Source organism: Cebus imitator, unplaced genomic scaffold (genome assembly GCF_001604975.1).
Source record: "Cebus imitator isolate Cc_AM_T3 unplaced genomic scaffold, Cebus_imitator-1.0 Scaffold45, whole genome shotgun sequence".
In the NCBI taxonomy this organism is placed as follows: domain Eukaryota; kingdom Metazoa; phylum Chordata; class Mammalia; order Primates; family Cebidae; genus Cebus; species Cebus imitator.
In genome coordinates this window covers 17,013,806-17,039,054 of record NW_016107360.1, presented here as the reverse complement: position 1 = coordinate 17,039,054, position 25,249 = coordinate 17,013,806, and the positions used below count along the sequence as shown (strand labels likewise).

At 35.5% G+C, this 25,249-nt stretch overlaps 1 protein-coding gene across 6 annotated transcripts in view; it reads right to left on the bottom strand.

Moving 5' to 3' along the window:
* BBS9 (Bardet-Biedl syndrome 9) overlaps positions 1-25,249 on the bottom strand; it is a 466,532-nt gene that overhangs the window by 325,020 nt on the left and 116,263 nt on the right. For all 6 annotated transcript variants that reach the window (XM_017527150.2, XM_037737962.1, XM_017527153.2 and 3 more), the window contains exons 6-7: positions 13,345-13,519; positions 6,851-6,935 (exon numbers count right to left, since the gene is read on the bottom strand). In XM_017527150.2, coding sequence (XP_017382639.1) covers positions 6,851-6,935; positions 13,345-13,519 — 260 coding nt within the window. The remainder of the gene's footprint in view (positions 1-6,850; positions 6,936-13,344; positions 13,520-25,249) is intronic.

The following is a 25,249-nucleotide window of genomic DNA, read 5'->3' as shown; positions in this document are numbered from 1 at the left end:
AGAGGTTGCAGTGAGCCGAGATCGTGCCATTGCACTCCAGCCTGGGAAAAAAAAGGGAAACTCTCTCAAAAAAAAAAAAAAAAAAAGATTAGTATTGATATGTGTAGATTTGATCCTGTCATTGGGTTGTTAGCCAGTTATTATGCAGACTTGTTTGTGTGGCTGCTTTATACTGTCATTAGTCTGTGTACTTAAGTGTTTTTTGTATAGGTTAGTAACAGTCTTTCTTTTCCATATTTAGTGCTTCTTTCAGGAGCTCTACTAAGGCATGTCTGGTGGTAACAATTTCCCTTCCCATTTGCTTGTCTGAAAAGGTCCTTATTTCTTCTTCACATATGAAGCTTAGTTCGGCTGGATATAACATTCTTGGTTGAAGATTTTTTTTCTTCATGAATATTGAATACAGGCCTCCAATCTCTTCTGGCTTTTAGGGTTTCTGCTGAAAGGTCCACTATTAGCCTGATGGGGCTCCCTGTGGAGGTAACCTGACCTTTCTCTCTAGTTGCCTCTAACATTTTTTCTTTCATTTTGACCTTAGAGGATCTGACGATTTTGTGTCTTGGGGATGATCATTTTGTACAGTATCTTGCAGGGGTTCTCTGTATTTCCTGAATTTGAATATCAGCCTCTCTAGTGAGGTTGAAGAATTTTTCATGGAAGATATCCTGAAAGAGGTTTTCCAACTTGCTTGCTTTCTCCCCATCTCTTTCAGGGATGCCAATGAGTTATAGAGTTGGTCTCTTTGCATAATGCCAAATTTCTTCGAGGTTTTGTTCATTTCTTCTTCTCTTTTATTTTTGTCTGACTGTCTTATTTCAGAAAGCCAGTCTTCATGCTCTTTCCAAAAACAAAGATTAAAAAAAAGAGTATTTCCACAGCTTGGTCTCTTCTGCCATTAATACTTTTGATTACATTATGAATTATTGTAGTGTGTTTTACAGCTTTATCAAATCCAGTTAAGTTCTTTTCTATACTGGCTATTTTGTCTGTCGGCTCTTGTATCATTTTACTGATTCTTAAATTTCTTGGATTAAATTTTGACATTCTCCTGAATCTCAATGGTCTTTCTTTCCTATCCATATTCTGAATTCTATTTCTGCCATTTTAGCCATCTCAGTCCAGTTAACAACCCTTGCTGTAAAACTAGTGTGATCATTTAGAGGAAGAAAGACACTGTGCGGTCTTTTGAGTTGTCAGAGTTCTTGCACTGGTTCTTTTTCCTCTGTGTATGTGGGTGCTCCTTTACCTGAGGTGTAAATTGAATAGAGTCAGTAGATTTCTTTTCAGGATGTTTTCAGAGGGCTGAAACTTTCTGCAAGGTCTTTATTTGTAGCTAAATTATTGCTTTGGGTTTCAAAGTGGGGTATGTTAACAAGTGTATTGGTGAGTGGGTAGGCTCTTGCTCACTCATGTGGCTCCTCTGTATTTTCTTTCTTTTTTTTTTTTTGAGATGGAGTCTTACTCTGTTGCCCAGGCTGGAATGTGGTGGCACAATCTCGGCTCACAGCAATGGTTGCCATCATGCCCCCTATCAATGCTCTGAAAGTGTGGGCTGTTCTCCCACTTGTGTGCTGGCTGAAGATCACAGCTTGGCACCCCCAGGCTCCATTCTGCCTCTCTGGGGAGATCTCAGGCTTTATGTTCCCTCCCCAGCTTGGAGGCAGCAGAGGAAGGGAACTTAGCAGTGGTTGGGGCCAAGGGTCTTGTCTCCTGGGGCTTCACCTGAGAAAGATGCAGAGCTGCAATCAAACCATAATCAGCCCAAAATGGGAGGGCTTCACTAAGGGCCCCAAGCCAGGGTCCCTGACAGGCATATATGATATATGAAAGTAACAGTGAGATGGTTTCACAAAGAAAGATCTGCCCAAAGAGGAAATAGGGCTGCTGTCAAAGTTAGGCTATAATCAACACAATGTATCCAAAAAAAGATCATGAAACGTCACATTAAAGACAAGATGAATTTTTGGCCATCAAGACATGATCTTAGGTATTCATCTACTTTAGATATTAAAATATTTGAAGACGGTATAAAATCCAAATGGGGCTGGTCAGAAAGGCAAATATTGCCAGTATACATATAAGAACAATCTGTAGGAGGGAAACAGCCTAATGAACATATGTAGGTGCATCAGGCTATCTTAAGCTGAGCTAGAATTCGACACTAAGAAATTATTTGATTACTACTTATTTCAAGCATAGCTTACCTATATAAAAAAATTCCACTGGACAAGACATGAATGTCAGTCCCATGACAGTTATATTTCTTATTACATTGTAACAGGCCAGCATTCACCTTTGGGTGTCAGTGTCTGTAACTCAGGCTGATGTGTACCTTACTCTGAGAGGTGATTTATTCAAAGTGAACAGACAAATTATGTTTCTGAGGCCACAGTCTGAGATCCAGCCACTAAATATTTCCAATTGCCAGAGACTGAATTCCACTCTCTGTGACCTCCACTTAGGGAAATACACTAAAATTCTGAATTAATGAGTATCATAAAACACTGAGATTTGCTAAGAATGACAATAAAAAAAATTCTTCCACTTCCAGCCAAGATGGAGTAATGGGAAAGGATTTAGCATCCCACCTAAAACAACCACAAAATGAACAAAATAAATGAAACAATAGTTTGCAAGGCACTGGACACCAGACAACAAAGCACAGCAATCCCTTAAAGACAGAAAACAAATGAGGTGAGTGGCCTTACACCTCCAGCCTTGAAAGGTGTAAGGCTTTCACCAAGGCTGATTGCTCCAGCCTTGAAAAAGTTTCTAGACCATAGCGCAGGGATGAAGAACCTAGGCAGGGCCCAGCAGACTCTGAATCGTGGAGATGGATACTCAGAGTCTAGAGAAACCACAGCAGCAGTTGGAGTTAACAAGACAGCATACCAAATAGCTGCATACAGACAGAACTCTGAAGATCTACAGAGTGCCCTCGAATGTTCAGCTGAGTACTTATTGGCAAATTCTTGTAAGGAAACTACGCAAGGCCAGGGAAAGAACCACCCAAAAAGATAAGAGATAACAGTACCCAGCATTCACACAGTGTATAAAACACTTCCTCTGCCTACCAGCCAGGCTGGAAAATCTCATAATTCTGGGTAAATTGGGCACAGTACAAGAAGGATCTTGCCTGTGGAGTAGGGAATAAGTAGCCCAAAAATGAGGACTGCCCTGGTCCCAATTAACAAGTCCTGAGAACAAAGCCCCCAAAAAATCAAACTGTTTCCAAGTAATTTAACTGTGTCCCAGGGATAACCTCAAGAAGAGCATACACATAAAAAATGAAAAATTCATCACCAGCAGGCCCACACTAAAAGAAATGTGAAAGGAATTACTTTAGTTTGAAGGAAAATGACACCAGATGGAAATATGGAGTTATACAAATTAAAGAAGAACAGCAGAAATGGTACCTACATGGGTAAATACATATTATTCTCATAATTAAAATCCCATTAAAATATAATTAATTAAGAAAAAATAATTATAATATAATATGGGGTTCACAGCCTATGTAAAAATAAAATATATGACAATAGCACAAAGGCTGGAAAGTGGGAAACAGAAGCAGAGCTCTTCCATTATACGTAAGGTAATATATCACCTGAAAGCAGACTGTGTTAAGCCAAAGATAAATACTGAAAACCTAAAGTAAACACCAAAATAATAAAACAAAGAGTTATAGCTAAACTAACAAAGGTAAAATAGAATCACAAAAAAATACTGGATAAATCCAAAGGAAGGAGAAAAAAAGAAAACAAAAAAAACCTAGATAGACATATAAATAAAACAAAATTAAATGGCAGAGTATATATTATACTGATTTTAAAAAGCAAATCCCAACCAACTTGATGCTGCTTACAAATTACACACTTAAAGTGTAAAGGCACAAACAGGTTCAAAATGAAAAGATAGAAAAAGGTATCAGAATAACACTAAGCAAAAGAAAACTGAGTATTTTACCAACAGATCAAATAGCTTTCAGAAGAAAAGAAGATTATCAAATAAAAGGATAAAGGTCATTTCATAATGTAAAGGGGATGAGTTCATCATGAGACAGAACAGTCTTAAATATTTATGTACCTAATAACAGAATTCCAAAACATCTAAAGCAATAAATAAACATAGCTACAAGCCTGGTGCGGTGGTTCATGCCTGTAATCCCAGCACTTTGGGAGGCTAAGGCAGGTGGATCACCTAAGGTCAGGAGTTCAAGACCAGTCTAGCCAACATAGTGAAACCCTGTCTCTACTAAAAATACAAAAAAATTAGCTGCACATGGTGGTATGTGCCTGTAGACCCAGCTACTTGGGAGGCTGAGGGAGGAGAATCACATGAACCGGGGAGGCAAAGGTTGCAGTGAGCTGAGATCATGCCACTATACTCCAGCCAGGGCAACAGAGCGATGCTCTGTCTCAAAAAAAAATAAAATAAAATAAAAATAAATAAATATAGATATAGATACATATAGATATAGCTAGATATATTTCCAAGGAGATTCAGAAAAATCCACAATTATAGTCAGAGATTTCAATATCCCATCCTCAATAACTAACAGTAACTAGTAAAAGAACTAAGAAGGATACAGAAGAGCTGAACAACACTATCAACCAACATAATCTAATTGACATGTATGAAACACTCTACCTAACAACAGCAAAAAATACACATTCTTTTCAGGTGCACACTGAACATTTACCAAGATAGATCATATTCTAGGCCATAAGATAAATCTCAATTAATGTAAGAGAATTTAAGTCATGCAAATTATTTTTTTGACCACAGAAGGCTTAAATAAAAATCAATAAATAAAAAAAGGTAGCTGTGAGTAACATAGGAAGCTATTAAATGTCTTCCCACAACTATCTTATTATAAGCATCCCTTTGGATAAGTTCTGCTTCTTCTGTAGTAGAATTCATATTGCTTCATGGCATCACAGTCCTGCAAAGTGACAATCATGTAACAAACTGAAGTTTTACTGCTATTTCTTACTCTAGTCACTAATTGAGAATGGAAAAACCACTCAAATGCAATTGCCTTCAGAATCCATCCTCAGGGTGAGACATGGAGTAGTCAATAAAAACTGCAAATGATAATGAAAGGCTATTCCAGACAGAAGAAAAACTATATGCTTAGAATGAAGAAGAGCCATGGAATATGTGGAAGAATGAGAGGCCCTACATGGCTGAAGTGCAGACTATAAGAAACAAATGGAAGAATACCACTATTGAGGAGGTCAAAGGACAATTTGATCACCATTTTAATTAAGTTCAACCAGACGTTTTGCTATCTGCTTTATATATATATTATGTATAATACATATATTTATATATAAAATATATAATTTTTCTAATAACCATTTTTTAGATGGATTCTTGCTCTGTCACACAGGCTGGAGTGCAGTGGTGCCATCTCAGCTCACTGCAACCTCCGCCTCCAGAGTTCAAGTGATTCTCCTACCTCAGCCTCCCCAGCAGCCAGAACTCCACGCAAGTGCCACCATAAAATTAGCCCAGCTAATTTTGTATTTTAGTGGGGACGGGGTTTCTCCATGTTGGCCAGGATGGTCTCGAACTCCTGACCTCAGGTGATCCACCTGTCTAGGCCTGCCAAAGTGCTGGGATTACAGGCATGAGCCACCGAGCCCAGACTAGTAACAACATTTTAAAATAGATATTATCATCATTTTGCAAATGAGGAAACAGATTTAGTAAGGCTAACAAACTTGCTGTAACTTGCTCAAAAAAAAAAGTATAGCTCTCAAGACCTATTTGACTTCAATCTGTCCTTAAACTATTATTACTATGGTGCTTCTAAGTTTTGTGCCAAACTATATCATATTTTTATTTATTGTGCTTTTTTACTTTTTGCCACCACTAAAAAAATATATCTTCATCTGATTCTGGACTCTTTCCAAGTTACCCTTCTATTCTACCATCTCCTAAACTTCTGTATCCTAATACAGAAAATTCTGCATAGTCTTCTCTAATAGTATTACATTAGTATTCTAAATTCCACATTATTTCTCCATTCAGCTTCCTTCCTGTATATCATCAAATTCACTTCACTGTTTCCACCATAATTTCAGTTGCTTCTATTTTTTGCCTTGCTGTCTATGGAAGTTCTCAAGGTAAGGAAGAATTCATAATCACCATCTATTCCCCAATTTATATTAAATGGAAAATTCATCATTTACAACTTTGCTTTAAACTACTTTTCAAATTATCAAACTTCACCTTTGTGTTTGAGCTAATTCTACCTTTGTGAGCTATGAATGTTTATCTTTTACTTATATATTTGGTTGCATGCCTATTAGTAACAAAATTAAGAATTAATGGCCAAGACAGTTCTAAATTTTATGCACACTAAATATTTGCAGATGAAAGAAGCTTAACAAATCTTAAGCTCAAAAAAGAGAAAGAACAAAAAAAGTACAAAATATAATCCCATTGCTCCAAACAAGTGATAAGAGAAAATCTGGAAAGCAGCTAGAGAAAAAAAGATACTTCAAATAATATACAAAATTTTGCCTATTATGGAGAGTTTTTTTACTGTTTTTATTTTTATTTGTTAGTTTATAATCACTTCTGTTAAAAGTGACTCCATCTGGATACTCAGAGTTCTTATAACTCTACAATCTGTTATATTATGACCATGACCAGGCATGGGTCTCCATTGCTCAACAATAACCAACTCAGTTCTTAATTACTATAATCATAATATAAGAAAGAGAATGGCTGACATTTTTTTTTTTACATTTTCTTCCCAGGAATTCTTACTCATAACAAACATATGTGATCATTTATGGCATTACTGAAATTTTTATATATTAAGAAAATGCCTTACAACTAGTCTTTTTCCAGAACCAAGTTTTTGCTGTTCAGTCTCCTGCCTTTTATCTGCATCTGTTGCAAAAGCAAGTACTTGGTACCTGTATAAAAGAAATGTTTAAAAATTGTAAATGAGTTTATAATTAAAAGTTATAAATTATTTTAACTTTAAAAGCACACAATAATCTATAAACACTATAGAGCACTTTTTCCTTGTTTTTAAAAACTGTAAAATTTAATATTGAATTCTTATCGAATGATATTGTGACATAAAACTGTGTAAAATGTCATGATAAATAAATTTATAACCATACGTCCATTATTCAGTATTGGGAAAACAGCCCTACCAACTATCATGGCACTTCCATTAGAATTTAATGTGACAAACAATAATACTCAAGAAAGATCTTGCACCTAAACACCAAATAGACAGAAAAAAATGTAAATATGCAAAGCAGTCAGATGGAGTAGAAATTATCAACACATAATCTATGGAACCAAAAAGAGCTCAGTTTAATCCCTAGTGTAACAACTTACTAAGTAAGTATATTTTTGGCAAATAATCATTCTGTGTCTAGCTTCCCCAACCATACAAGAGAAATAATAATCTCTAGCACAATCATTGTTAAAAGGATTAAACAACAAATTATAAAAGTGCCTAGTAATTGGTATATAGTAGGTATACAATTATTGATTGATGGGTTGACAGACAAAGAGACAGATTTATATAGAGATAGAGATCAATCATCGAGGAATTTGTATCTGGTAGGTAGTGAGTTCTCAGAAATGGACATTACAATCTATAAATATTTTACAGATTCTATTTCAATAGTGACATTTAGCTCAAATAATTCTTAAAAACAATTTATAAATATTATTCAATCTAGAAATGATTAATCTAGCTAATAAATTTGAAATTTCTATATTTCTCATTAATTGATGGCATATATTTAGAATAATAATCTCACTCTATATAAAGCAACTACAGGCTCGCAGGTGTCTTTCCCTCTTATTGAATCAAAACTCACATTTTCTAAGAGACAGATATCTGAGAGTGTAAAAATCAGGGACCTGAATGAAAGCAATGTGGCATACCTAAACGAGCATTGAAATGTACAATGGTCTTCAAATGTCATATACCAATTCTGAAAACATCCTATCTCAATCAAGAATAGTTCACTTATAAAAAACCTCTAACTTCAGCTGAATGCAGAATGACTATGATTGAGGATTTTGCAAGACATATAAGCTGATGACAAACTTAACAACGGCTTATAAAAAATAGATCTTATAGTTAATATAAAAACAATGTATATAAATTCCATTAATTCCACAAACATACAGTAGGGATCTAATACAAACATTAGCAATGGAAAAACTACTACATCTACATGATATATATTCATAAGGAGCTCCCTTACTAGTTGTAGAGATTTATATATAGACAGCTAAGTATAACTCAGAGTATCCTGTGCTAATTAACAGAAGTTATGCACATAGTACCAATAGAACATGGTGGCAGTAACAAGTAATTGGGGTAGAAAAGATATGATCTTGGTATAGTTTCAGGAAGAGAAAGCTGGGTTTTAAAGGATGAATGAAAATTCCATCATACTAGTAAAGAAAAAGAAGGCATTATGGTAAAGCAAATACACATGCAAAGGCATGCAACAGTAAAAGAAACATGAAAGGCCATGAGAGGAGTTTAGGAGAGATGCATGGTAGGGAGGAATGAGTCATGGGGCACGTGAAGTAAGAGGGAGAAGATCTCAGCCTGGTAAACCCATGCTACAAACTCCCACAGGCAAATCTCTCTATGCCATCTGAGATTGACCTTCAAAAATCCCAAAGTCCCTAAAAGTGCAAAATAATTAGACCTCACATTCTGACCTCCAAATAAGATTGTTTTCTTTTCCCAACTCATAGTAATGAAAATAGTATGCACTGGTGACTAGAACATCATCCCAAAGCTTGTCCTGCTATGGATCTAAGCCTTGGCAATTAATTACACAGGTGGTTCATTTCCTGCAGAAACCAACCGGCCAGGGGATAATATAGATATTCATGAGATTGCTGCAAAGGTCCAAAACTCTTTTTATATATGAGATGTTTGAAGCTTCTTACATGGCCATTATTTCATCCAAGAAATGAGTGAGCCTGTAACGTGGCCTCATTAACATTAAAACAGCAGGCAGAGGCACAGCCAAAATTGACTACTGATTTCCAAATCTAAATCATTTCTGTTCCTAAAAGACAACTCAGAAGAGTATATTATTACTTAAACTTGACAGTAAAATTAGATGATGACAAACTTACAAGAGCATCTATTTTATGGTTCTTCCTTGACTCCTCTTAACTGTGACCAATAAAATACATAAAAATCTACTTCCAAAACCAATTCCAAGCAGATTTGGAAATTCTGAAATAAAATATTTGGATCTTTTCTTGTACCATTCAAGTGTTCAGTAACATAAACTAATCAGGGCCAATGCAACATCTTATGAAAGTGCCATACATTCTCAGAACAGATAAGCACTAATCGCAACTACAGCAAATGCAGGTGAACGGTGGTGCTTTCTGACTCACTAACCGCAAATGCTTAACAGGTCCTGTAGTGCACCAATAATGAATCCAACCACATAATTCAATACTCTTCCATACTGTGTCGTAAAAACAGCAGCAAATAACTAAAATACAGATTGAAGCGTCACGGAACACAGAAGTAAACCCTCCAAAATCATTTATTAACTGTCACCTCAAGGAGTGGCAGGAAGTTTTGGAACCTTGATATGTAACCCAGAGCACTTTACTAGAAATGGAAGCTCTGGATACAGAGCATTGTTATTTTAATTTCAACTATAGCTAAAACATTCTTGACTGCCAGGGAGAAGCCTTTTCATTTAAAGATACCAGGAACAAAACAGAAACCTTCTTTATACACTATTCACTCTTTTGTCAGTTCTCATTGAATACCTACTTTCACCAAGGTACAGTGCTAGGCACTTCAGGGGATACAGAATTCCTGCTATCAAGGAGCACTGAGCCTAGTTAACGACAAAAATGAGCAAGAGGAGACATTGCTTACATCTAGGTCAGGTAAGAACTGAAGGGAGCAGGGAGACTTCTAGACATAATTTCCATGTGCAGAGAAGGAAGGAAGAGCACTTCAGACATAGGAGATAGTATGTGCAAAAACCAAACAGGAGAGAGAGAAAAGCCCTTAACATATATGGATACTACAAAATTTCCATTTAGCCAGAGCCAAAGATTGGAGAAGAATATTTCTTTTTAAAATAGTCAATTAAATTCAACAAAAACACTTTTAAATATTTATTTAAGGCTGATGATTTACTTAGCAATGTATTAGGAGCTATTGACGGAATGCTGAGGAAGGGGTATAGCAGACAGCAGAGAAATAACACAAATGGCAGGTATACTTTTTTAAGGAGCCTCCCTATATTCAACTCTTAGAGGTCCCATCTCGAGGCCTCCTCAGCATCCTGTGCAAAGCTCTGCAATAGCCTGTAACACAAATGGACTGAAGTAGCTGAGCGGCTTCCTGCCTCCTTCAATACTACTTGAGGAAAGGAGGCACATCTATCTGACTGCATTTCCAGTACCTTGTACAGTGTGTGGCACACAGAAGCCTCTTGAAAAATATTTGCTGAATGAATGACTGAATAAATTATTCAGTCAGTGAAGAGAGGTTTAAGACAGATTCTTCTCTCAAGAACCTGATAATGCAAGATCCTCTGGAAAATGTCAGTATAAGAAGGCAATATATGACATTAGCAAAAAATCAGTGTTTTAGGCAATAATGTATCTAGGAGGTGAAAAAAGAAAGATAGTTGAATCAGCTAACCTTGAAAGTCCCTTCCAAGTCCAAAAGTCCACATCATAGAGGTATAGACTATATAGAGGTATAAAGCATTGAATGTCAATATTTAAAAGTCTAGGTTTCTTAGTAATAAAAATTATTCCAGCTTAAAGAGGTGTTTTAAAAGATATGAGAAGGACCCTTCAAAGTTTAAAGAGGTTAAAAAAAAATCCAAGTGAAAAAATACAGGCCTGAACCAATGCGAATGGAAAGGAAAAGCTGAATAAGAGAAACTATTAAGGGCAGAGATTACTGAGTAAATAATTCTGAAAGGCAAAGGATAAGAAAAGAGAATAAAAGATGATCAAAGTCTGAACATATATGTCCCAGAGAATAGTGGTACCAAAGCCCTTACCCCTACCCCAAGAAAAGGCAAACAGATCGAAGTGGTGGCTCATGCCAGTAATTCCAGCACTTTGGGACACCAAGGCAGGAGAATCACTTAAGCCCAAGAGTTCAAGAGCAGTCTGGGCAACACAGTGAGACCCCCCATGTCTATATTTAAAAAAAAAATTAAGGGCAAACAATTCTCTTACTTCAAAAGAAAAACTATGCTCAAAGTGTGCCCCTGAATTAGATTCATCTGGAGTAAGAATTCACAATGATGATTTCTGGGTTTTATCCTCAAATCTATTGAAAGAAATCTAGGGGACTGGGGACTAGCATCTGTAAATGTGCATTTTATAACAGGGTGCCCAGGTGACTTCTACACACCCTTAAGTTTGAGACCCCTAGCCTTCACCGGTTTTTATTTGAACATAATTAAGCAGGGTTTAAAGACATTAAGTATCAATATCAAAAATGAAAATAAGCTATGTGTTAAAAGCCTATTCTATTAACCAGTTATAGTCTATCACCTGAATATAGATAGATTTAATAGAGCCTCAGAAGAGCAAACTTATGGTTTTCATGCTTTCTCCCATCCAAAAATGTAGTAGTCATTATCATTTAATATAATCTATTAAAGTTGAAAGCATATATAAGTACAACATACTACTTAATGTTATAAACCTTCTTGATTGTCATCATTTCACAATAATCTCATATCTCATCATTTTTACCCTATAAATGATCCACATAATGGGTAACATGTACATTTTTTAGTCCAAGAGAAAGATAAATTTAATAGATTGGAATGTTGGGGAATTACCACAGTTAAAACAACGTGAGCTTCTGTATGATTAAACTCACACATTAAGGAAACCTAACATTACTTCTTTATCCAGTCATTCCTAGAGTTATTACCAAATTAATTCCTATGCACATATTTCAATGAGTAAGTAACTGGGTGTTTAAATATTTGTACTGTGACCCTAGCATAGTACTACTTGGCAGGAGGTGAGGCACAGAACTAGGTGGAAAGCTAAAAAACAGATCTCCTAATATTGCTCAAGTTTGGGAGGCTTGAGTAAACTATACAGATATTTTTCCCAACCTCTCAAAATAAATATAATATTTTATTTATTCCCAGTAGCTATGCCACCATTCAATCATCTCCTTTGGACAAGAGCCACAAGAATTATAGAAGAAATATGACATGATGATACACTTCCTAAATCAGTTAAATTCTGCTTACTCACAAACATTCACTTATCTTCAGAGTTTTAACCCTAGATGACTTGACAGTCATTTGCAGAAAGCAAATGGCTACTTATGAAGAGAAAATGCAATAACTTGCTATATACACAACATTGAAGCTTGAAGACAAAAATTTACATCTGTTACCAGATGAATTTATATCTTCTTCCCACCTTGGGAAAAATAATGTGATCACAAATAATGTTGAAAAGTTATGATGATGTGTTGCTTAGATGTTTAAAGTTCTAAATGTTGCCATCAGTAAGATAACACAATAAAGTTAATAAAGACATTGAAACCCTCCAATGCTATTTCTTTTCCCAGCATGAATTTCTACTTTCTTTTCCCCATTCTCTCTGCCAATAAAAAACATCCTCTCCAAAAACTCAAAACCTTGACTTTTATTTAAATCTAGCTGGTAGAGAAGAAAACGATCTCTCTCACATGCAATTTACCAAGACCAATAAGAATTTCTAGCAAATAAGTATAAGTTATTTGCCTAGGATCATTTTTCATACTTCTCTTATACTTGAATTGTTCTTTTAGAAAAGTATTAACATTCATATTAACAGTTCATGCCAGTATTTTTTCCATTGCACACACATTCCTTTTTGTTATAAAAGCATTCCACAGATAAATTTTCAGTTTGGCTTTTTTCACTCAACATTGTGTTTAATTATTTATTATATCAAGGAGCAATCACAACAATTATTAAGCATTTTCTACAAGGTGCTAACTTGACATACATTTAATCCTACAAAAAAAAAAAACTTGTCAAAATGAGCACTATTACATCCTTTAAAGCCAGAATAAGGACAGTCAACATCAAACGGCTGGTAGTGGTAAAATCAGGATTCCTGACTGGAATCCTGCACTATATTGCCTTTCAGACACTTTACAACAGTAAATGATACAGTTTAAGTAACCATTCCTACTTTGTCAAAGAAACCAATCTCTTTTTCATTTGTGACATTGAAGCTCTTTGTGGACAAAAATTAATCAGCAACAAACCCACCAAAAAATCATGAATCCAAAGATTTAACATCCAAACTTACTTATAACTTTCCACTTGTCGGCAGGAAGAGACTGTAATGAAGGAATCAGTACGAGAACTGTAGGCAAGAGGGCCAGGCAGAAGAAAGCCAGGGAGAAATCTTCCAAAAGCATAGCTCTCCTGCTCAAATACCATCAACATCCCATCTATAGACTGGATACAAATTAAATCTCGACCTAAAGAAGAATTAGAGGAAATTAGATGACCTATTCTTTTATAAATGCGAATAATAAAACATTTTTATTAATTACTATCTATACATGTATGTCATAGTTAATTTTCTCTCCAAGGGGCAAAACTGATAGTTTAAATTTTAAATTACAAACCAGTAAAGCTATCAAGTTATTGACGTCAGTATACATAAATTTCCCAATTTTTAAATTATTCAGGATATGACTTTAATTTTAAGTACATTTATTTTTATTTACTGCATGTTAAAATCTCTTAGCTCAAGGTAATCCCTGAGAACTATTTTGACTCTTTACCATTATCATTAAATTATTATTAAATAATTATTACATTAAATAATTAAAATTATTAAACAATGACTCCATTATTTCCAAATTCAGAAATACAACAAAAGCTGTTATTCATGGAACTATTTATCTTCTTCAGAGTCTGTCAGTTTTATAATTTCAGATGACTTAGATACCCATCAAACACAACAAACTAAATCCATAGGTATGTCTTAGGCACCAATTTTACATAAATCATACTGTTAAGCTGCACTGGGTGTGAAAATACTAATAGTGAAAAATACCAATCCCTGATTGCCCTCAAATATAGACTGATCTTTTGATATCTTCTACCATTAGTCTATCAATATTAAATACAATATTCACAGTTCTTAAAATCTACTGAGATGATGGTAATGATGATGATTTCTATGACACAATTTAGTATCCCTCATCTGAGAAAGGTCTAGTGGTTATAACTTTTCATGTCCTATTAGTGTGATTCATGTATCCTGTAATGTATTAATTATATAGGGAAAAATTATGTTAGAGGAAAATTAAGCTACTCATTAAGGGAATAAATAAAAGGCCAATCTTATACTTTGTCATCTCTAGCTCATACACCATATACAGTAAGTACTGTAGTAACTACTCTATATTACTTCGAATATCAGTGACAATCTTAATAGTATGCTTAAATTTTAAGGAGTGCTCAAAAAGAAATCAAATTTCATAGAAATAGATGATACTCTTATTGTTGTATCTAAGGACAATCATACAGCTAAGCAACTTTAAAATAGAGCACATATCAACAAAGGAGACGAAAAAGAAAGAGAGAAAACAAATTGAGTTTTGGAGTGCCTATTCCTGCATTATACTCTAACCCATCTCAGCTGATACAATAAATATATCAACCTTAAATTGCCTGAAAGATGTTCTAGGATGAGTACTGTCTGCAAATGAATGTTCACTAAACATACATCTGAACCATTCAGGAATCTCTTTAGGGAGATAAAAATTGTATTTTAATGCTGCTTGAAAAGTATTTTCTCAATACTCAGATTCATTTATAACACATGGTAGGCTTTACAGTTACTTTTCTAAGCTTTGTTTTTAAATATTATCTTTATCTACTATGCTATTAAAAGTTTCCAAAAAAGATGTGAGTTTATATGCATGCTGTATGTGTATGCATGCTGTACATCTGTATTCACAGAGACACAATCAGACAAAAAGAATCTCATCTAGCTATTTGGCAGTTCTACCTGGCTACAACTAGTAAAATGAATAAGTATAAAAATGTCTCTAAGTCATTGAAAAAAATGCTTTAAGGTCTTTGTAATAAAAATCATGCAAGTTTTCAAAGGTAGGATTCTCAGGTCTCACTAAGGGCATCAATTCCTATTTTAATTATGATTCTAACAATTGTCATTTTTATAAACAAGTTACTGATACTCCTGTAGCTTCAGCCTTCTCATTTGTAAAATGAGTATATTTGTATGAGAGCTCCAAGGTTATCAGCTAATCTTCAGCAAAGGCGCCAAGAATACACAATGGTGAAAGAACAGTCTCTTCAATAGTGGTGCTGGGAAAACTGGATATCCACATGCAAAAAAAAAAAATTGGATTCTTATCTTACACTATACAACAAAAATTCACTCAAAGTAGATTACAGATTTAAACCTAAGATCTGAAGTTATAAAACTCCCAAAGGTAAACATATGGTAAAAAACTTCATAACACTGGTCTTGGCAACGATTTTTTGGATAGGACACCAAAAGCAAAAGCAACAAAACAAAAAAGGGAGGGGGGACTAGATAAAACTAAAAATTTTCTGCACAGCAAAGGAAACAATCAATTTAAAAAAAACAGATAATAGGAGAAAATACTTGCCAACCATATATCTGATAAGCAATTAGTCTCAAAAATATATAAGAATATCACAAAACTCAATAATAAAAAATCAAAACCACAATGAGATATCACCTCACACGTTAGAAAAAAATAAAGAAATCCAGCCATTTACAACAACATGGACGAACCTAGAGAATGTCATGTTAAATGAAATAAGCCAGACACTGAAAGACAAACATTACAGGATCTCACTCATATTTGAAATATTTTTTAAAAGTCAAATTCATAGAAACAGAGAGTACCAGGGGTCAGGGATGAGAAAAATGAGGAAATGTTGCTCAAATGATACACACTTAGAGTTATAATATGAATACATTCTGGAGACCTAATGCACAGCATGGTGATTACAGCGAATAATAACGCACACTTAAAATTTATTAAAAGAGTAGATCTTTGTTCTCATCACAAAAAAGAAGATAATTATGAAAAGTGATTTATATACATTAATTAGCTTGATTCTGGTAATCCTTACACAATATATATGTATATCAGAACATCACATTGTACACCTTGAATATACACAATTTTTATTTGCCAATCAGATCTCAATAATGCTGAAAAAAATCAAAAAGAGTTCCAAAGTTAGAGGTAAGATGTCAAAGTCCCTAACACTACAGCACATATAAGGCACAGAATACATTATAGCATTATTAAGAAGGCTATTATTACCTGCTTCCTTAGCCCAGAAAAAAAGAAATTAGAAAGGGGGGGGGGGTGAAGAAACTGTCAGCTGTGAGCAATGACAGCTAATATCCTAACAAAAAGAAAACAGAACATCTATAAAACATGCATCGAATAACTCAAAAAAGAATATTAGTCTGGGCTCAGTTAGCACAGGAGCAATTATGACCCCTATATATCTCAAAAAGAGAAATGTCATTATTAAGCGCATTTAGTATAGTTTGGTATAGCTCTTTTTTGCAAAAAAGAACTTGTAGCAGAGATGCTAACTGCTGCTCCCAACAGCCATTCTTTCTTTAGTAATAGAATCATGAATTATATTAGGAAAGAAGGAAGTCAAATTGTCTCTATTTGCAGATGGCATAATTGTATGTTTAGAAGATCCCATCGTCTCAGCCCAAAATCTCCTGAAACTGATAAGCAACTTCAGCAAAGTCTCCGGATACAAAATCAATGTGCAGAAATCACAAGCATTCCTATACACCAATAACGGACTTAAAGAGAGCCAAATCAAGAACGAACTGCCATTCACAATTGCTACAAAGAGAATAAAATACCTAGGAATACAACTAACAAAGGATGTAAAGGACCTCTTCAAGGAGAACTACATACCACTGCTCAATGAAATAAGAGAGGATACAGACAGATGGAGAAATATTCCATGCTCATGGGTAGGAAGAATCAATATTGTGAAAATGGCCATACTGCTCAAAGTAATTTATAGATTCAATGCTATCCCCATCAAGCTCCCTATGACCCTCTTCACAGAACTAGAAAAAAACACCTTAAACTTCATATGAAACCAAAAGAGAGCCTGCATAGCCAAGACAATCCTAAGCAAAAAGAACAAAGCTGGAAGTATCATGCTACCTGACTTCAAACTATACTACAAGGCTACAGTAATCAAAACGGCATGGTACTGGTACCAAAACAGAGATATAGACAATGGAACAGACAGAGGCCTCAGAGGCAATGCCACACATCTACAACCATCTGATCTTTGACAAACCAGACAAAAACAAGCAATGGGGAAAGGATTCCCTGTTTAATAAATGGTGTTGGAAAACTGGCTAGCCATGTGCAGAAAGCAGAAACTGGACCCCTTCCTGACACCTTACACTAAAATTAACTCCAGATGGATTAAACACTTAAACATAAGACCTAACACCATAAAAACCCTAGAAGAAAACCTAGGCAAAACCATTCAGGACATAGGCATAGGCAAGGACTTCACGACTAAAGCACCAAAAGCATCGGCAACAAAAGCCAAAATAGGCAAATGGGATCAAATTAAACTCCAGAGCTTCTGTACAGCAAAAGAAACAATCATTAGAGTGAACTGGCAACCAACAGAATGGGAAAATATTTTTGCAATCTATGCGTCTGATAAAGGGCTGATATCCAGAATCTACAAATAACTAAAACAGATATACAAGAAAAAAAAAAACCCATTGAAAAGTGGGTGAAGGACATGAACAGACACTTTTCAAAAGAAGGCATATATGAGGCCAACAAACATATGAAAAAATGCTCATCATCACTGGTCATTAGAGAAATGCAAATCAAAACCACATTGAGATACCATCTCACACCAGTTAGAATGGTGATCATTAAAAAATCTGGAGACAATATATGCTGGAAAGGATATGGAGAAACAGGAACACTTTTACACTGTTTGTGGGAGTGTACATTAATTCAACCATTGTGGAAGACAGTGTGGCGATTCCTCAAGGGCCTAGAAATAGAATTTCCATTTGACCCAGCAATCCCATTACTGGGTATATATCTAAGGATTATAAATTGTTCTATTATAAAGACACATGCATATGTATGTTCACTGAGGCACTGTTTACAATAGCAAAGAACTGGAACCAACCCAAATGTCCATCGATGACAGACTGGACTAGTAAAATGTGGCACATATAAACCATGGAATACTATGCAGCCATAGAAAATGATAAGTTTGTCTCCTTCGTAGGGACGTGGATGAATCTGGAAGCCATCAATCTCAGCAAACTGACACAAGAACAGAAAATCAAACACCGCATTTTCTCACTCATACGCAGGTGTTGAACAATGGGAACACATGGACACAGGGAGGGAAGCATCACACACTGGGGTCTGTTGGAGGGGACTCGGGGAGGGACAGTGGAGGGTAGGGAGGTTGGGAAGGGACAACATGGGGAGAAATGCCAGATATATGTGACCAGGGGATGGAGGCAGCAAACCACATTGCCATGTATATACCTATGCAACAATCCTGCATTATCTGCACATGTACCCCAGAACCTAAAGTGTAATTATATATATATATATATATATATATATACACACACACACACGTGTGTGTATATATATGTGTATATATATATACACACATATATATAATGATTATATATATATATGTGTGTGTATGCGTATATACATATATATATATATATATAATCATGAATTGTCACTAGACATATAGCCATCCAAAATAAAGCTTCCACTTGCAGTCCTCTATTTACAGATACATCATATAATTATGTTCTTGTCAACAAGATAGGTGCAGAGGTTATACATACAACTTGCAGAGGTTATACATACAACTTGCAAACATGCCCTTATGTGGACCAAATACACAGTTTCCTCCCCTCTTTGTTGGTAGGTCTTGGCCTCAGAGATGGAAGTCACATACTGAGGACAACAGAGCCTCCCTATCAGCCATTTATCTCCAGATGGTTAAACATGACAGAAATAAACATCTTTTTTTTTCTTTTTTTTTTTTTTTTTTTGAGACAGAGCCTTGCTCCCTCACCCAGGCTGAAGTGCAGTGGTGTGATCTCAGCTCACTGCAATCTCTGTCTCCCAGGTTCAAGCTATTCTTCTGCCTCAGCCTCCCAAGTAGCTGAGATTACAAGCACGCCACTCCCCCAGCTAATCTTTGTATTTTTAGTATGGGTGAGGTTTCACCAGGTTGGCCAGGCTGATCTTGAACTTCTGACCACGGGTGATCTGCCCACCTCAGCCTCCCAAAGTGGTGGGATTACAGGTGTAAGCCACCATGCCCAGCCAAACATCTTTTTTATTTAAGCCATCATTAAGTCGAGTCTTTGTTAAACCTGTATCCTAAATAACATAGAACCTAATCTGAGCTGAAAGATACCATCCAGGATTGCTGCCTCTTAAAATTTAGTTTCTCTTTACTGAACCCTGGTACCAAAAATAACGGGTATAGAAAAGATATTGGGACAACTGGGGGAATTTGAATATGACTGCATGTTAGAAAACATTAAGGAATTATTGCTAATTTTCTTAAGTGTGATCATGGCATTGTAAAATGTAAGAGAATATCCTCATTTAGAGATGTGTGCTGAAGTGTTTATGGTAAAGTGGTACAAGATGTGTAACTCATTTTCAAATGATTCATCAAAAAAATGTGTATAAGACACCACATATATTTACAACTGTTGATGTGGTGGAAATACAGGTGTTCATGTTACTTTTTAAATACACTTTTTCACAACAAAAATATTTTAAAATTAAGTCTAAATATGTACATTTTGTATGTAAATATAATGTTCATACATTTTCTATTAAGATGTGAAATATTTATGCAATGATCTTGACCTAGGTGGAGCATATTATAGTAACCAAAATAATACTCTTGATATATGTGTTATTAAAGACTATAAGTTCAGAACATGTGTACTTCCAAACAGAAGTACCAATAAAATTTGTGTTCATTTCAATATGTGTTATCATTGAGCCACAAATCTTCAGTCTCCCAGAGACCTCAAAGAAGTGGTCCTCAAAATGTGGCCCCCAGACCAGCACCATATGCATCACCTAGGAACTTCTCAGAAATGCCAATTCTAAAATACCAATCTAGGCCTACTATATCAGAAACTCTGGTCACAGGGCCCAGAAATGCTAGGTTTTAACAAGCCTAGAGGCTATTCTGGTGCATGCTAAAGTTTCACAACCACTACCTTAGCATGATAGGATGAAGAACTAGAGCCTGAAAAAAAGCTTGAATCCCAGAGAAAATCTGGCCCATTAGCCTAGATATGGTTTGGATCTGTGTCCCTGCCCAAATTGGGGCCTAGAAGGAGGGAGGTGATTGGATTCTGAGGGTGGACCTTCTTCATTAATGGTTTAGTACTATCCCCTTGGTGCTGTTCTCACAATAGTGAGTTATCACAAAATCTGGTTGTTTAAAACTGTGTGGCACCTCCCTCTCTCTCTCTTGCTCCTACTCTCATTATGTGACATATGTGCTCCCCCTTTGCCTTCCACCATGATTGCAAGTTTCCTGAGGCCTCCCCAAAAGCCAAGCAGATGCCAGCATCATGGTTCCTGCATAGCCTGCAGAACAATGAGCCAATTATAAATTACCAGTCATAGGTATTTCTTTATAGCAATGTGAGAACAGCTTAATATAGCATAGTAGAAGAGGTCCTATTTGCTGAAACTCTAGCAACATAGAGGAGAATACATTAAGTCCAAGTGGGCTGTCTCTAAAGCCAAATAATCTGGGTTTGAGGCCAGCTCTACCAATTATTAGCTGTGAGTTTTGACTTACGTTTCCTTACCTGCAAGATGGAGCAACTACTTCAGTAACTTGTGAGAATTAAATAAAATAATGTATGGAAACTAGGCCTAGCAGTGGAAAATACCCAAACACATTATTATTTCTATAATTATGTCCTAACTCTTATACTACATGTTGTATTAATGTTTAACTGCTTGCTGTTTCCCACACACATCATGATGATGCACGCTTCCTTGCTTTTGTTTACATGATATTCTTTCCTCCAAAGGTCCTTTAACTTTTCTTACCCTAGTCTAGCGAACATTTACTAGCTTCCCCCAAGTCATCCATTCCCCTCTCCTCCACTTAGCCATGAAGTATGGGTAAGACTGACCTGATTCTAAGCTTGAGGCCAGGCCCTGACTTATGTAAACTAGTTAGTACCCCAGTAGTCACACTGATTGGTTCAGGGATAATTTACAGCCAATGAGAGAAAAATGAAATCCCTAATTTGAGCTGGAACTAGAGGAAAAGTTACTCTTTCCTGGAGAGAATGCATGAGGAGCATACGGTCTGGAATCACAGAGGCCATTTGGCTTTTCCAAAGGCACATTTAAGAGAAAGCCATGGTAGGCACTGTTTGAGTCAGTGTATCAAGCCTCAACTGGAGCCAAATCTGCTTCTGAACCCTGCAGGCAATTCATTCCTATAGATACTGAACTCACTTTGAGTCAGGTCTCTGTCCCTGAATCAAGTGGATCAGTGCATTTTTCCTCTGAGAGACATCACGGGCTAAGGCTCACAACTTCCCATAAGTCTTTTCTTTCCCCTTCAATCACCCTCCACCTGAGATCCCACAGGGCCCCATCCCACCTCCATCTTAGAACATATCGTCTATTGAAATGGTCTGCTTTTGTGTCTCTCATTTGCCCTGGCCTAATTCAAATGCAGAAACCATATCTTACTTATCTTTGTAAATCCAACAACTATAAAATGCCTGGCACACAAGAGATACATTAATAAATGTCTGTTGAGCTGAAGTAAGCTAGGCAAAATAATTTATTCATCTGTAGCTCAGATTGGCTGAGATTTTATTCCACGTGTTTCACACTGCATACAAAGTATGTGAAAAATGCTTTATTTATTACAATCTTGGCTACTGATTTTTAGAAAAATGTAGGGATTGATCCAAAACATTACTCAAAAATAAATAAATAAATCCTTCAAATCACTGTTTTGGAAACCCCTTCAGAATACATACCAAAGGCTCCCCTTACAGATAATGGGAATAGAAAGAACAGTCCAGAAAAAGCCATGAAAGTTTTGTCATTCTGACAGAACAGAGCCAACAGGAAGCCTTCACAAAAGCAATGGGATTTCAGAAGCTATTTAAATGACCTTGCCATGAACCATACTCAAAGAGTCTTTACCACATGCTCAGTACAGTATCAGGAGCTGTAAGAAATATGGAACAACAGCAATATTAACTACTACTGCCATTTACTGAGCACCTGTTACATTTCTGGCCTTCTGTTAAACACTTAAACAGCATAGTAGTTATAATCTTTAATAACTGTAAAAAGTAGGCTATAGCCTCATTTTATACATGAGAAGACTGAAACCCACAGAGCTTAAATAATTTGTCTGATGTCAAAGAATTAGAAAGTGACAACTAATATTCAAATAGGAATCCATCTGGCTCTATATTAATACACTGAAACCCTGGGAGGGGAAATTTATATCCATTTATTAAAATAATATGCATTAACATACAAAATCTAAACGGTGTAAAACAGACTAAATGCTACAGAAAATCAAATAACTTCATTACAGTAAAATTCCCGGGCAAAGTTTCATGACAGATAAAATGCACCCTGGACTGCAAAATATGGGCAGGGTGAATAGCAGTCAAAGGTAAAAGTAGAGGGAAAAGGAACACAGAAAAAGATGCAGAGGCTGTCATACTCGATCTGCAGTGCAATGGATCATGTTTAACCGACAGAACATGAAACATAAAACCACAAATTGAAAAGATGACAGTATCTTAATAAGGTTTCCTCAAAAATTATGCTTAAACCATACAGGAAAAAATAATTTTTATATAGGAAAAAACTAGAAGATTTCACCAGAATTTAAAATCTGGATTTTATTCTAGTAACCTTGAGCACAGTAAGAGAAAAACAACTGTTGTGATTTGAAATATTACTTGCAAAATCTGGAAACAAACTGAGAAAGAACTGACCAAGATCAATTTGAGAGGATTTTAAAAATCAATTATTTTTCATCTTCAAAGGCAAAAAAAAAAAAAATTCATGCCTGGAGGGACGGGGGGTAGAGGCAGAAAAGTTCTATTACGGCAGCTTCATGTCATAAAGATTTATTAAATAGTATGTCTCATTTCCTGGCATTAAAATATCATATAGTCCAAGCTTTAACATGATGCATAAACTGGTAATCAACTACTTGTTAATCAGACTGCTAAATCAACAGTCTTCTCTACTAAATTATAATCTATACATGGAAATTATAATCTGGTCATAAAGTGTAGGAGTGTGTGTGTGTGTGTGTGTGTGTGTGTGTGTGTGTGTGTGTGTTCCCATGCCCAAAAGTTCTGTCTATGATGCATAACCCAGAGCATGTTCCATCATTAATTATTATGGCAACAAGGGCCCCATGGAGGGCAGTCCTGAATGCCATATCCTCTCTTTCTATACTGTCTTTCTCTTCCTGTGAATATATGCAGCAGAGTAAGTGGTGTGGCAAACATGAAAGAAAACTACCATTACTCAGCATGCTACATGTTTTCTGAATCTCTCTATGCTCATATTTCTTTTACACATTGAGTAAAAATATAAGTGAAGAAATGCAAACGTGACCTATGGCCAAGCATATATGCAGTTCAGCATGCAGCTGTCAAAAATATTTGGTCTGTCTCCAAGTCTGAAAAACACACAAAAAACAGCTGTATAGGTAGTCAAAAAGGCAGACAGGAAACATCAAGAGACTGATACATAAGAACAGAAGAGCCCAAAAGTCTGTGGAACTTCCGCTCATTTTACGCATGCAGGGAAAAAAAATTTGTTGTTGTTACAGAAATACTGAAACACTAACACATTAATCTTTACTGCAAACCCACCTCAAAAAATGATACAACATGTTTGCTATGAACAAAGCCATAAAAATGTTCAGAGTAGGATTCTAACAGATACTGCCTTAAAAACAAATAGTAGATGGATATCTAGAGCTTGCTAGATTGTAAATTTGCCATTAAATATCATTTTTGTACTTTTCACTCATATCATCATACAAATAAAACTACCATAATTTTGAGATACATGCAATTATTTGGCTATGCTTAGTAACTAATAATTCGTAATTAGTTGAAAGAATAACTAGCTTCTTCTTACCTTCTCCCTCATATTCTGTTTTAGTTTGAACATTCTAAAGATAATTGGTACCTAATAATAATAATGCAATATCCAATTAGATTCTAAGTTTAAAATCTTAGGCATAAATAAATAAATATATTTTAAAACTTGAAGCACACAGAAGAAATGAATAAACAGAATGCATGTATTGAGCTAAATAGCTAATATTTTAAAATGATGTACTGTACCAGGGAAAAGTTACACAAATTCTCAACTATAATTCAAGTGTTACTCCAATAAATAGCCTCATGAGACTAATTGCTTAAAGACTCAAGAAAATAAAATTTAAGTTTACATATTAACTTCTACTATGAACTTGTCTTTTGACATTTTAATGTGTCTAATTTTAATAGGAAATTTTAATTGCCTTACAAAGACCATTACTATGTGTTCTGTCAAACTCTTTATCACAATCTTTTCCCCTAAACTGTGAACCAGGTTAATAACATAAGAAAATTACAACCATTGATTAAATTAGCATTATATGTGATGGGTTCAATATGAATGCAATTTAGAGTTTAAAAGAAGGCCCTAAACATTATATTACCATTTGCATCCACAAAATATTGGGTGAATTATTTTGTCAGATGCAACAATCATGAAAGTTTTGATAACATTTTCCATAACTCATATTCATTCAACAAATTCCATGCACATTCATTGTTCACCCAGTATGTGCTAGGAGAGACATAGTAGCTACCTTCAGAAAGTTGGTGAATATGGTAGTTAAATAATACAACAATGTTATAGTAAAGTAATGTAAAAGGCTATGGGAGGATGATTAAAAGCTTCAGAACACTGTGTCTTGCAGGTTGCGAAGCAGTTAAAGAAGCAAAAGCAGATGGAACACCATGCACAGAGACATGGATTTAAAAAGAGGTGTGTGGAAGCTGCTGGGAGGGGAGAGACTGG